Source organism: Chrysoperla carnea, chromosome X (genome assembly GCF_905475395.1).
Source record: "Chrysoperla carnea chromosome X, inChrCarn1.1, whole genome shotgun sequence".
Classification (NCBI taxonomy): Eukaryota; Metazoa; Arthropoda; class Insecta; order Neuroptera; family Chrysopidae; genus Chrysoperla; species Chrysoperla carnea.
Window position 1 is genome coordinate 27,578,863 of NC_058342.1, and position 13,440 is coordinate 27,592,302.

The 13,440-nt window shown below is 29.8% G+C and overlaps 1 protein-coding gene across 1 annotated transcript in view; it reads right to left on the reverse strand.

Annotated features, from left to right (window-relative positions):
• The window catches only part of LOC123302169 (atrial natriuretic peptide receptor 1), a 69,526-nt gene that overhangs the window by 27,509 nt on the left and 28,577 nt on the right, over positions 1–13,440 (reverse strand). Inside the window, exons 7-9 of the mRNA XM_044884996.1 lie at positions 13,004–13,180; positions 10,867–11,038; positions 6,908–7,045 (exon numbers count right to left, since the gene is read on the reverse strand). Of these exons, the coding sequence (XP_044740931.1) occupies positions 6,908–7,045; positions 10,867–11,038; positions 13,004–13,180 (487 nt within the window). The remainder of the gene's footprint in view (positions 1–6,907; positions 7,046–10,866; positions 11,039–13,003; positions 13,181–13,440) is intronic.

The window sequence follows — 13,440 nt, forward strand, 5'->3', positions numbered from 1 at the left end:
TTTATTATTAAATAAAACCCTGCATCCTTAGGTACGTGCCTAGTTCACCTTTTATTATCCACCTTTGGTAATATGATTGATTCATTGTTGTGATTTTAAAAATAGAGCCTCATCACAATAACACGTGATTAATGCTGTGTATACAGTCTCACTTAAATACATACATTCCAATGTCAATTCCATTCCAAATTCAGACGTCGGAACATCGCTGGTTTTTATTGAGTCACGATTAACGAGACTTCTGTATTTATAACCCTAAAGCGCCCCACACAAATTCAACCTGATTGACAAAATAGTTGACAATATGTAATATTGACAACCAAGTTGAACGTGTGTGGATGGGTTGATGGTTGAAATTTCATGTTGTCAACTATGTTGGATAAATTCAAAAAGTTTTGGTGTTTTATGGAAGTGACTTTAAATTGACAACCATGTTGATGCGTCTGTGACTAGGTTGACAACTTTGATGCAAACATCAGTTATAAAGTGTATTGTAAAGTCAATAATTTTAATTTGACATTTTCTATAACATTAACATGTAAAGAATTGCAACTTAGTCATAACAGCCTCCTTTATCGCCAAAATTTTTTACTGGAAGCGCTGGCATCGATTTTATTGTCCCTACCATGACTACGCGAACAACGAATAATAATTAAAGTAATCAACACTAAAGAGAGTGTTGGATGTTTAAGTTATAATTACGAAGTATTTGTAAAAACTAATGTTAATATTAAAATTGTTAAGTTGGTTGATACGTGAAAAAGAAATTCAACTTGGTTGTCAACTATGTTGTCAACCAAGTGGAATGTGTATGACGTAAATATGTGGCAATAGAATCACTTCCGTTATTATTTTATGTATCTAGTATTGTATTACAAGTTGTCTAACCAACAATAGTGTCAAATCAGACAGTATTTGGTATAATCATATTATTGAATTATTTATTTAAATAAACATATAATAGCCCTTATCTGCCCGCTTTACTGGACAATTCTAACATGATAAACATTGCTACTATGGTTTGGCTCACTTGATAAGGCAAAATTAAATTGTTTAATTTCTGATGACGTCATAAAGGTAAAAAATTCGATTGTTTTGATATCACAGGCAAATTTGATTTGATCTTATTGGAATTTTTTTTGAAAGCCACTAATTTTAGTTGCATTTTTTTCAGCTGTGACACCAGTTTTTTGCTAGCTATCATTTTTGTGCTTAATTCCGGGACCAGGACTCCACATTCTTAAAACCTATTAGACCTAGGTTTATTTTGATCACAAAGGTGAAAAGTATGACCCAAATTTAGTAGGATTACACACTTGGTTTGTCAAAATTGGATAAAATTTGGATGTAATAGAGCAAAATTATATTTTTTGGATTCTGATGACGTCATAAAGTTAAAAAATTCGATTTTTTTGATAACACAGGCAAATTTAATCTGATCTTATTGGAATTTTTTTTGAAACCCACTAACTTTGGGACATTCTTTTCAGCTGTGATGTCAGTTTTTCGCTAGCTATCACTTATTTCGGAATATCGATATATCGATATTGAATTTATCTTTTGTTATCCCTATTTGTAACTCTCTGTTTAAAGAACTTTTATTTACTCGAAATAGTTACATGTGGGTTTGTGCTGAGATAAGGTCAGCAAGGTAAATAAACAAATCAAAATTGAAATTCACGTTGCTGAAACCGCGGACAAAAATTAATTAAATAATATACAGAAATATTCAGAACAAATTGAGTTTTAAAACCTTTAAATGAATTATGCATTATTCATGATTTTATGACTGTAAAATTTATATACCCTCTGTACATGTAATAGGGAATATACATGATTTTTAGTTGCAATAATAAAAGCTCATTCATGTAACAAATAACAGAGAACAATTATTTTAAAGATATAGATTCTAAGTTAAATTTAAGACCGAAATCACGCCGATTCGTTAACGTCTCACAAAACGCGGTACAGCAGAGTTTTTTTCATCTAAGGTGGTTCATCTCATTAGATGGAATTTAGGGAAAAAATAGACCGAAAAAAATTTCTTCTAATAGTGTCCTGTTTTTGAACCCAGGGGCTAAAAAATTTCAGAACCCAATCAACTCCTCTATAGTCGACAAACCCAACAAACTCGTAATTACAATAATACTCCTGGTCTGTACTATTTTTTCCGGGTCTATTTTTTTCGAGTCGATTTTTTCCGATTACCTGATATTTTGATTACACGGAAGCTTAGTTCTGCTTAATTTTTATTAAATGTTTTAAATCGATGTTTTAAGACCATGTATATATGAAATATATCAAGTTTAAACTAAGTTTAGTTCCAAGTTTATAACGCTTAAAAATATTGATGCTACGAACAACATTTTGGTATAAGTGTTCATAAAATCACTTAATTAGTCCATTTCCGGTTGTCCGTCTGTCGCCATGATAACTCAAAAACGAAAAGAGATATCAAGCTGAAATTTTTATAGCTTGCTTAGGACGTAAAAAGTGAGGTCGAGTTTGAAAATGAGCAACATAGGTTAATTGGGACATGGGATCGTAGGATCCATCTTGTAAACTATTAGAGATAGAACAAAAGTATAAAAAAAATGTTGTTTTTAAAGAAATAAACAATTTTTGTTTGAAACATTTTTTCGTAAATATCACTGTTTACCCATGATAACGCAAATTATATATGGGAATATCAGTTATATGTGTGTGACATGTATGTATGTGTGACTATCTAAGAGTGGTTTATTTATATTACGTAAAAAAAACGATTGCGTGATCAACACTCTATTCATGGTATTTCAACAATTAACTCAATCAATTGTTCGTTTTTACTTGTTTTTTTATTATAAAAAAATATTTTGAATTTTTCAGAATAAGTCACACAGGGTATGAACGAAAGTAATTGACTGGAGAAAATCATGTTATCCTGAACTTGTTTTGTATAATTCAAGAAAATATATGTATATGACAGACATTAAGTAGGTGGATCTTGTGAAACGAATCGATTAAAATGTTAAGGTTTTAATCAGACAAGGACATCTTAAATAAATAACCTAGCTTTTTTTTTTAAATCTATCATTACGTAAAATTTTACGTAATTACGTTATTAAAATATACTGAGCGGTCTCAAAAACGAGATAAAAAAATTTAAATATCCTAGAAAATTTTTTGAACTATATTTCTTATCGCACGTTATAATTTGCTTGCTGGTTGACAGGTAAAATAAAAAAATGTGTAACAATTTAAAACGACCCTAAAATCCAAGCATGGGTTACCTAAAGTAAACTAAAACTTAATTGATTCAAGCTCATGAATTTTGAGAATATTTTGAAAATAATTTACAATCTGTTAATTTATATTTTTTGACCAAAGTTTAGATTTATTTTTTGTTTATAGGAGCTATCAGAAGAAGTTAAATATCTTGATCAAGCCAAATTAAAGTAATATACGCACATAATAAGTTGACTACTAAATCAGAAGTATGTCTTTTTTAAACTAGTATTTGACTTCATAAATTAATACTTTAAATTATCAGAATTACCAATGCACAGATATGCAAACAGTATCGTGAGAGAAAAAAACCATTTACAAGAAACTAATTACAGATCAATTTTTGTGTAACATAAATACATATTTCGACTACCATGAAGTCATCATCTGAGTATGAATTAACTAATCTTAAAGACTCTAACATTGTATGTTACTCGTTGATAGTTTGGCGACGGTCTGCAGACTGAAGTTTTGTGTGTGTTTGTGTCACCAAATTAGTAACGTCACTAAATTAGCAACTAGTAACATAAATAGCAATGATGACTACATGTTAGTTGAAATTCGTATTTATACAGGGTGTTCTATAATTGACTGCAGATATCCAGTTTCCCAAAATAAGCTCATCAAGAGCAACGAAAAAACTCTTTTCCAAAATTGGATCTGAGGTCTAATTTGGGAGATATGAGTATGGAAAAGATTGAAAACTTGGTTCATTCACTGATTATCATTCACCAATGATAATCAGTAGACTTTAGTAGGTGTCATTTAATAATTTAAAACTATGAAAGGGATTTAAAAAAATTATAATATGATTTAATTGATTTAGTTATCCCACTTTTTAGATTATTATTATATTATTGTGAGAAAACAAATATTGTTATAAACTTAAACTATAAACCTCGCCTTTCATATACCAGGAACCGGATGTATTTGATTTTGCAAAATATGTGTCCCGCATTTTATAAATTGTTTCATGTATACAGAAAATCTTAAAGATTTATATTCCGGATGTTACCAGAAACCCTATTACTCTAATTTATGTATACCCCTCCCCGTCCACAGAAACAGTCAAATATCTATGTTTTGACCCAAGAAAAGCAATATTATTGACACTTCAAAGTTTGAAAAAACTCCAAAAAAGTATTTTGAAAGCTGAAAAACAATGCTAAAAAATAAAATTTTTGAACTTATCGAAATTCTAAAATGATCTTTGAACATATTTTATAAAGTTCTGTTGGAGTAAATTGTTTAATTCTAAAGTTATTTTTGATAGGGTACATAAAAATCAATATTTGATTTTAAATTTCTTTCAGAGGAAATAAATTATGTAACGTTCGAATTTATTCGTCTTCAGACAAAAATAAATGTTAGATGACCTTATTTTAAACTAGGTTGCACTGTATTGGAGTTTCATTCAATAATATTAAACGATATATTGAATTGAATGTGCATAAAGCTCATAGAGATGTAACCAGGATAAGTGGACTTGGATAGGATAGTTCATTGAGGTTATGAAAATTAAATTTCGTGGAATTGCTATATTGAAGTAAAGATATATAGGTATTTGTTTAGGGGAGAGTAACCTATTGCGTAACGGTGCTTAATTCGTACCGCGTGATTTGCTCATATAACTCGTGATTTTTATGTGAAATCAGACGATCAATTCATAAAACTAAATTATAAATGGGTTGTTAAAAAATGGGAAGCTTTTAACTATATTCCCATCTGTTAGTTTTTTTTAGCAAGTAATATACGAGCAGGGTAAATTAAGGGTTGAAAATATTTCAATCAAAATTTTTAACTGTTTTGAATTTTGTTATAACTTGATTAATTTTGATGAAAAATAAGAATGAGATGTTTCTGTATCTGGCTTAATTTTCGAAATACCCTAGATTAACATTTAAATAAAAATCAACCTCAGATATTTCGAAAACTATAACAGATAGGTTTGCGTAAAGGTTAATATCGGAAAAGTCCCTAACTAAGCCAGCCATAGCTGCATACCAATAACCTTTTCAAATATGTCTTTTTTATGACATGTTCTGTACAATGATTGTATTGCTTAAAAAAAACTTATAAAAATTGAATTGAATGTAGATAAAAGAATGATTTTTTATGTGGGGAATATGACGGTTCTTGGTAAAAAATTTATTATCAAATAAAAAACAGAAACTTATCTTTCTAACAATGTCCAAACGATTTTGTATGAAACTGAACTGCTTATAATAAAATAATTTGTTTTTAACTTATAATTTATAATTATTTTAACTAATAATTAACTATTTTTTTAAAAATAATTTCCCATTCACATTCACAAATTATAAAACAAGCTCTGACTTCGTTATCTCAATGAAAATTAACGTGAAAATGGCGTCATATTTGTGTTCGGGTGGGATTGCCTCTTTGTCTGTGGTAGTTTTTTAGGGCCTTATTACCCATTATTTTAGGTATTTGTATTTATATGTACAAAAAAATCTTGGAACAACCAAAAATATATATAAGAACGTCCTTTTTTATTCGGTCAATTTAAACATGCGAAGGTACTGATCAAAACACCATTATAAATGAAATCTAAAAAGCCCTCATCACTTCGAGATGTAGGAAAAGTTCACGCGGGGTCAAAGGTCACAAAACGGGTTTTTTACGATCTTCAGCGAAACGGTTAGTTTTATCATAAAATTAGTTCAGACGAAAATTGTAAATCAGATAATTAAATATACAAAATGTTTAAATACTTTTTTTCCTCACCGTTTCTGAGATATAACGATTCAAAAAGTTGAAAGAGTTGTAATTGTCATATGATTTTATGGATGGACATATAATTCTATGGTTTACATTGAATTTGATCATATTTTCTAACAAATTTAAATCAGTAATTGTGTGAATTTACATAAAATATTATTTATACAATTTCGTATCTTATTTTCACAATTCCAATGTAACAAGTTTAATTAATTGCTATAATTTTAACTGGACATTTACTATATCATTTACATGTAAAGAATTGAAAATTAGTCATAACAGCCACTTTTACGCCAAAATTATCTACTGCAAGAGCTGGCGTCGATTTGACTTTCTCTGCTATGACTACGCACCCCACAGATATATGTAAGTTACACTGACCGATAGAAAAATATTTTTACTTGTATTACAGCTTTAGTGATGTACGTGGCATTCTTATACATATTATGACGATTGCAACTCTTCAAACTTTTTGAACCGTTATATCTCAGAAACGATGGTTCTCATGGTCATCTCATGGCTCAAACGGTGGCTGGAAGAAAAGTATTGAGACATTTTTATATTTAATTATCTGATCTACAATTTTCGTCTGACCTAATTTTATGATAAAACTTACCGTTTTGCTGAAAATCACGAAAAACCCGTTTTTATGATCTTTAATCCCGAGTAAATTTTTTTCACATCTCGAAAGCGATGAACACTTTTTAGATTTCATTTGTGATCGTGACCACACCTTCACTCATGTTTTTTTATTTAATTTGACCGAATAATTTAGGAACTAAAAGTTTCTATAGAAATTGGAATATCGAAACATGCCACATATTTTTATAGGCCAGTCTTCAAATACAAAACAGAATAAAATTGTTTACTACTTTACCTTTTGCAGTTAACTCTTCATAATTGCGTATGTAGAATGCACCTTGTCGAAATATGATCTCGTGTACAATAATAGCAAACGAATATACATCCCCTTTTTGAGTGCCTTGCGGTGGTGGTTTCTCCATACGTAATAATTCTGGGGCTGTCCATAATTTACCTAACACAGAGCAAACAGAATACAGTTTAAATAATAGATGAAAGTTGTTTAAATATTTAACCAAGGAAATTGTTTTAAATTTCAACATAATTCTAATTAAATATTTAATAATATTTTCTCGAATTCTACACCGAAAGTATTACAATCTAGAAAGTGTTTGTGAAATTTTAAATAATCATATAAATACTTATAAGTGAAAAGTGTGGTGGAATGAACGATTATGATTCAGGTATTTTCAAATCCAACGAAATGGATATCAAATAAAAGCTATTTGTTGAAGCTAGTCCGTAAGAGTTGCTGGTTGGAAAAATTGAAGAATGAAAAAAATCATTTATGCAAAGCGAGCATGTCGAATCATTTATCACACTAAATCGAGCTTCTCAAATTTTTTTTTAAATCGAAAAAATCGGTTAAAATTTGTTATTTCGGAATTCGATCAAAATCAGTTTATAAGGTAAATTTGCCCCAAAAAATTAAAAAATACACTTAATTTGGTGATTAGATGAATGGTTTCGGAGATATGGACGAAAATTGGGTTGATTATGGCTTTATATCAGAAACTATTAGTCCAATCGCCAAATGAACGTGATTTTTGAATTTTTTGGGTCAAAATTACCTTAAATAATGAGTTTTGTCCAAATCAGAAAGAAAATTTATTTTTCGATTTTTTGGAAATTTTTTAAGGGGTACCCCTTTGTAAAAATCGAAAAAATCGGGAAAAATTTGTTGTTTCAGAATTCGATCAAAATCAGTTTATAAGGTAAATTTGACCCAAAAAATTCAAAAATACACTTAATTTGGTGATTAGATGAATAGTTTCGGAGATATGGGCGAAAATCAGGTTGATTATGGCTTTATATCAGAAAATATTAGTCCAATCGTTAAATGAACCTGATTTTTGAATTTTTTGGGTCAAAATTACCTTAAATAATGAGTTTTGTCCAAATCAGAAAGAAAATTTATTTTTCGATTTTTTGGAAATTTTTTAAGGGGTACCCCTTTGTAAAAATCGAAAAAATCGGGAAAAATTTGTTGTTTCAGAATTCGATCAAAATCAGTTTATAAGGTAAATTTGACCCAAAAAATTCAAAAATACACTTAATTTGGTGATTAGATGAATAGTTTCGGAGATATGGACGAAAATCCGGTTCATTATGGCTTTATATCAAAAACTATTAGTCCAATCGTCAAATGAACGTGATTTTTGAACTTTTTGGGTCAAAATTACCTTATATAATGAGTTTTATCAAAATCAGAAAGAACTTTTTTTTTTCGATTTTTTGCAAATTTTTTAAGGGGTACCCCTTTGTAAAAATCGAAAAAATCGGGAAAAATTTGTTGTTTCGGAATTTGATCAAAATCCGTTTATAAGGTAAATTTGACCCAAAAAATTCAAAAATACTGTTTATTTGGTGATTAGATGAATGGTTTCTGAGATATGGACGAAAATCGGGTTGATTATGGCTTTATATCAGAAACTATTAATCCAATCGTCAAATGAATGTGATTTTTGAATTTTTTGGGTCAAAATTACCTTTAATAACGAGTTTTATCAAAATCAGAAAGAAAATTTTTTTTTCGATTTTTTGCAAATTTTTTAAGGGGTACCCCTTTGAAAAAATCGAAAAAATCGGAAAAAATTTTTTATTTCGGAATTCGATCAAATTCAGTTTATAAAGTAAATTTGACCCAAAAAATTGAAAAATACAGTTTATTTGGTGATTAGATAAATGGTTTCGGAGATATGGACGTAAATCGGGTTGATTATGGCTTTATATCAGAAACTGTTAGTCCAATCGTTAAATGAACCTGATTTTTGAATTTTTGGGGCCAAAATTACCTTAAATAATGAGTTTTATCAAAATCAGAAAGAAAACATTTTCTTAGATTTTGTGCAAATTTTTTAAGGGGTAGGGTTACTCTTTTGAATGTAGAAATCAGAAATAGCCGTTCCATCATTATGAAGAAAATCCTTACTTAATGTCATAAATGCGAAAGTAACTCTGTCCATATATCTGTCTGTTTGTCTTTTACGGCTAAATGTTTGACTTTCACGAGCATGCTGTTATGAATCTATTTAAATGAAATTTGGTACAGAAAATGTCAAGTGCCTGAGAAAGGGCATAGCCTACTTTTATATGCGAAAAAAAGGCTGTAGAGGGGATGCAAGTTTGTATGAAAATTACGTCATTTTAAAGCGTTCCGTACCAAAATAATAAAATCGATGAAATTGTGAACAAAAGAAGGATAAGTTACCCAACGAAGCGGCTAGTTTACAGCTAGTTTGAAATATATTTTATTTATGAATAATTCCATCTCTAAATTTTTTATTAAGTTTGAAAACATTTTCATAACAAAGCGTGGGGATAAAAATTGATTTAAATTCACCTTATCATCACTCTATGAAGATAATACTATCAAGATAATTAACGAAGAAGTAAATGCGTTAACGAAAAAATGTTTCAACCAAAAGTTGTTAATTTTTTTATAAGGAACATTTTTTACGTTTAAACTTTTGTTTTATCTCTAACGGTTTACAAGATGGGTCCTACGGACCTAAGCCCCAATTGACTTATGTGGCTCATTTACGAACTCGACCAAACTTTTTACGCCCTGAGTACGCTGTAAAAATTTCAGCGTGATATCTTTTTTCGTTTTTAAGTTATTGTGTTCACAAACGGACAACCGAAAATGGACTAAGTAGGTGATGAACACCCATACCAAAATTTTGTTCGTCAAATTTTTAAGCGTTACAAACTGGGGACTAAACTTAGTATACCTTGATATTATATTACATATCTACATGGTATAGGAATCGTCGTGTATATGTCTTTATTAAACTTATTACTGTCTGACCGAAAATGAAAATCGAAGAAAAATTGATGTGAAAAGCTTATATACGTATATAAATAAATTTACGTCAATTGTATTTCTCAACTTGTTAATTTTCTATTATAAATGTTTTTGACACACAGTTTTTCTAAATTGCCATGATAAACTGTATGTTTCAAGAGGTATGGCAAATTTTTTGAAAATTTTGGGTTTTATTTAATACTATCACGGGTAAACAGTGATGTTTACGAAAAAATACTTCAAACAAAAGTTGTTTATTTTTTTATAAGGAACATTTTTTACGTTTAAACTTTTGGTCTATCTATTTTGATGGGTCCATAGGATCCAAGACCCAATTGACCTATGTTGCTCATTTACGAACTCGACTACACTTTTTACATTCTAAACACGCTATAAAAATTTCAGCTTGATATCTTTTTTTTTTTGAGTTATCGTGTCCATAGACGGACGGACGGACAACCGAAAATGGACTAATTAGGTGATTTTATGAACACCTATACCAAAATTTTGTTACATCAATATTTTTAAGTTCTACAAACTTGGGACTACACTTAGTATACCTTGCATATTAAATATGGTATAAAAATATTCAAAATTAATTAAGGTTCATGAAATCACCAGACAAAATTCTAGATTCCATAGACAGGCAGGCAAACAGAGTTACTTTCGCTTTTAGTTTTGATTAAAATTGATCGGAAAAAAAATTTGCACCCTATAACTTTGGACTGATCTATTTTTTTAAATGTATTTTTTTTCTACGGGTAAAAAGCTGGAAGTAAAAAAACCTTTATAAAATTTTCGTATGTGCCACTAGATATTTTTACAGTTTCAAAAAAATTTTATAAAGAATTTCTATCTGTAACTAACGTCCTTAAAATATGCACCAAACCTCTTAAAACATTCTGTACACTGTCAAAAATAATTTGTAAACGAACGAATTAATAAAAAAAAACATAAAGAGTACTTACGCCACCAGTATTCATCCCCAAGTCTTTCAATGTCATCAACATCTTCACGATTACGCAATTGATGTAAACCAAAATCAGTGATTTTCAATACAAAACGACTGTCTACAACACAATTGGTTGATCGCAGTGAACCATGTGATTTGATGTCACTGTTCTGTAGATAACACATTCCCTGAAACATTTAATTAATTTATTAGTTATTGTTAATTGTTGACCCACCAGAAGTTTACGAGTAAATAAATTTTTGTTTTCAATAACAATATTTTGTACTCTAAAATGCGCGATTTGATTGATGTCATTGCGCTTACGTGGTATATCGATTGTCGAAAAAAAAAAATAATTGGGTAACCAAAGTCAAATGTAGGGAAAATAAATTTAAAATAATTAAAAAAAATAATAGTTTTTAAGGAACAAGCTTTTATTGTAAATACTTAAAAGTAGAAAATAATTATTCTTTTACTAGCTGTACCCTTTCACGCTTCGCTGTGACACTTATGATTGCATGAAAATAGATGAGAAGTTTAACAGCTTGTAAATTTTATAAAATTTGACAACCTCCCGATAAAAGAGTTCAGATTGTTCATCCCCACTTCCATTCTACTCCCATATCTCCTTGCGTCGGGGGTTATGTACACGTCATGCTCTTTTATTTGATACCTTTCTTGGGTATATTTGAAAATAATTGATTGTTCATTCCCACTTCCCCCTCCATAACCCACTGGCGCCGAGAGTAATAATAGATAAAAACCTTCCTCTAAGCGGGTTGTGTATCGTGTAAAAATTTGAGCTGAATCGATGCGGAACTTTTTAAGTTTTTGAAGCGCACACAGACCAACATAACTTTTATATATATAAATAGATTAAGTCACGCATAAATGACGACTATTTGTAAAAGCTGAAGCGCTTAATTGAAAATATCAATGATGATTCGGAGCGCCTCAAGCTTTTGCCAACAGTAATGTATGAGTGACTTATAGGAAAAATTATTTTTTACTTTTTTTAGTACAATAAAAGATTGTACTAAAAAGAAAAGTTTAAATAAAACAAATACAATTATAGTGGACTTTCTGTCGCCATTTGTTTTGGTTTTCGAAAATTTCTAATTCTTTCGAAAACTTTCACTTTGCGGCAATATTTTACAAAACTATTAGTTGAAGGTACTTGCAAATTTTCAACTCCCTATCTTTTTTAGTTTTGGAGTAAATGGACATTAAAGTTCCGTTCTAATTTGCGCCCAAACAGTGATGTTTACGCAAAAATGTTTCAAACAAAAGTTGTTTATCTTAAGGAACATTTTTTATAACGGTTTACAAGATATGTATCTACGAACACAAGTCCCAGCCCAATTGACCTACGCTGCTCATTTGCGAATTCAAACTCACTTTTTAGTCTTGAGCATGCTATATGAATTTCAACTTGATATCTCTTTTCGTTTTTGAGTTATCGTGACCACAGGCGAAAAGACGGACAGACAGATAGATAGAAAGACAGACGGGCAACCGGAAATGGACTACTTACGTGATTTTATGAACACCTATATCAAAAGTTTGTAGCATTAATATTTCTAAGCGTTACAAACTTAGGATTAAAATTAGTATACCTTGATATATATTTGATATGTACAGGGTATAAAAACGTATGTATATCAAATATGCTGGAAGCGATGGATCAGTTCATATTTACCATAAAAATGCATTGTTATCAGAATGATTAAAATTTCAGCTCAATCGGAAATCGAGATGTGGGTCAAAGTTTACTTGCAAGATTTGATTACAAGCAACGAGCTGAGCTGGGCTGTTGAAACTAGGTTAAAGCTTAAATAAATTATAACTCCATTTTATCGAAGTAGAGAGAGAGTATTTTTCTCGATTTGAGTTTTTCTCGGTACCTCGATCCGATATCAGATGGTCTCTTTGAAATCACTTTGAAAATTTTTCAACCGAAAAATGTAAATTAGTTATGTGTTTTTCATGTGAAAATTACCTTATTTACAGAATTTTATCGAAATCATAAATATAAATTTTTTTACAATCAAACTCGATTATATTCACGTCGTATCATCAATTACATATGCAAATTATATGTCATTGATGTAATGCACGATGCCTATATTATACGATAAAAAATATTCACTTACTAATGTAATATCTTGTATGAGCGACAGTTGCACCATCCAATCATTTTTAAAACGATTTTTTTTCAATAAATCAAATAAGCTCCCACGTGGACAATATTCAGTTAATAAACATAAATTTGGATATTCTAAACATGCACCATAGAATTTCGCTAAATGATAATGTTGTAAATCTTTCATCTAAAAAAATATATTTCGAAATATTATTCCCTTGTGTAAAAATGTTTCTGAATGAAATGCGAAGTTAGAAGAATTCTTTATGAATAGTTTTATTTATTGACATTTGACATCATATTTTTGTCACAAAAAATTACTTCACTTTGACATAAATCTCTTCTAATTAAATGCGCCATCTTAGCAGTGCCGGATTAAGCCAGCTCGGCGCCTGTAGCAAATTCTGTCAAGGGGCCCTTCGTTTGCTTTAGGTTCTCAAGGGTGTT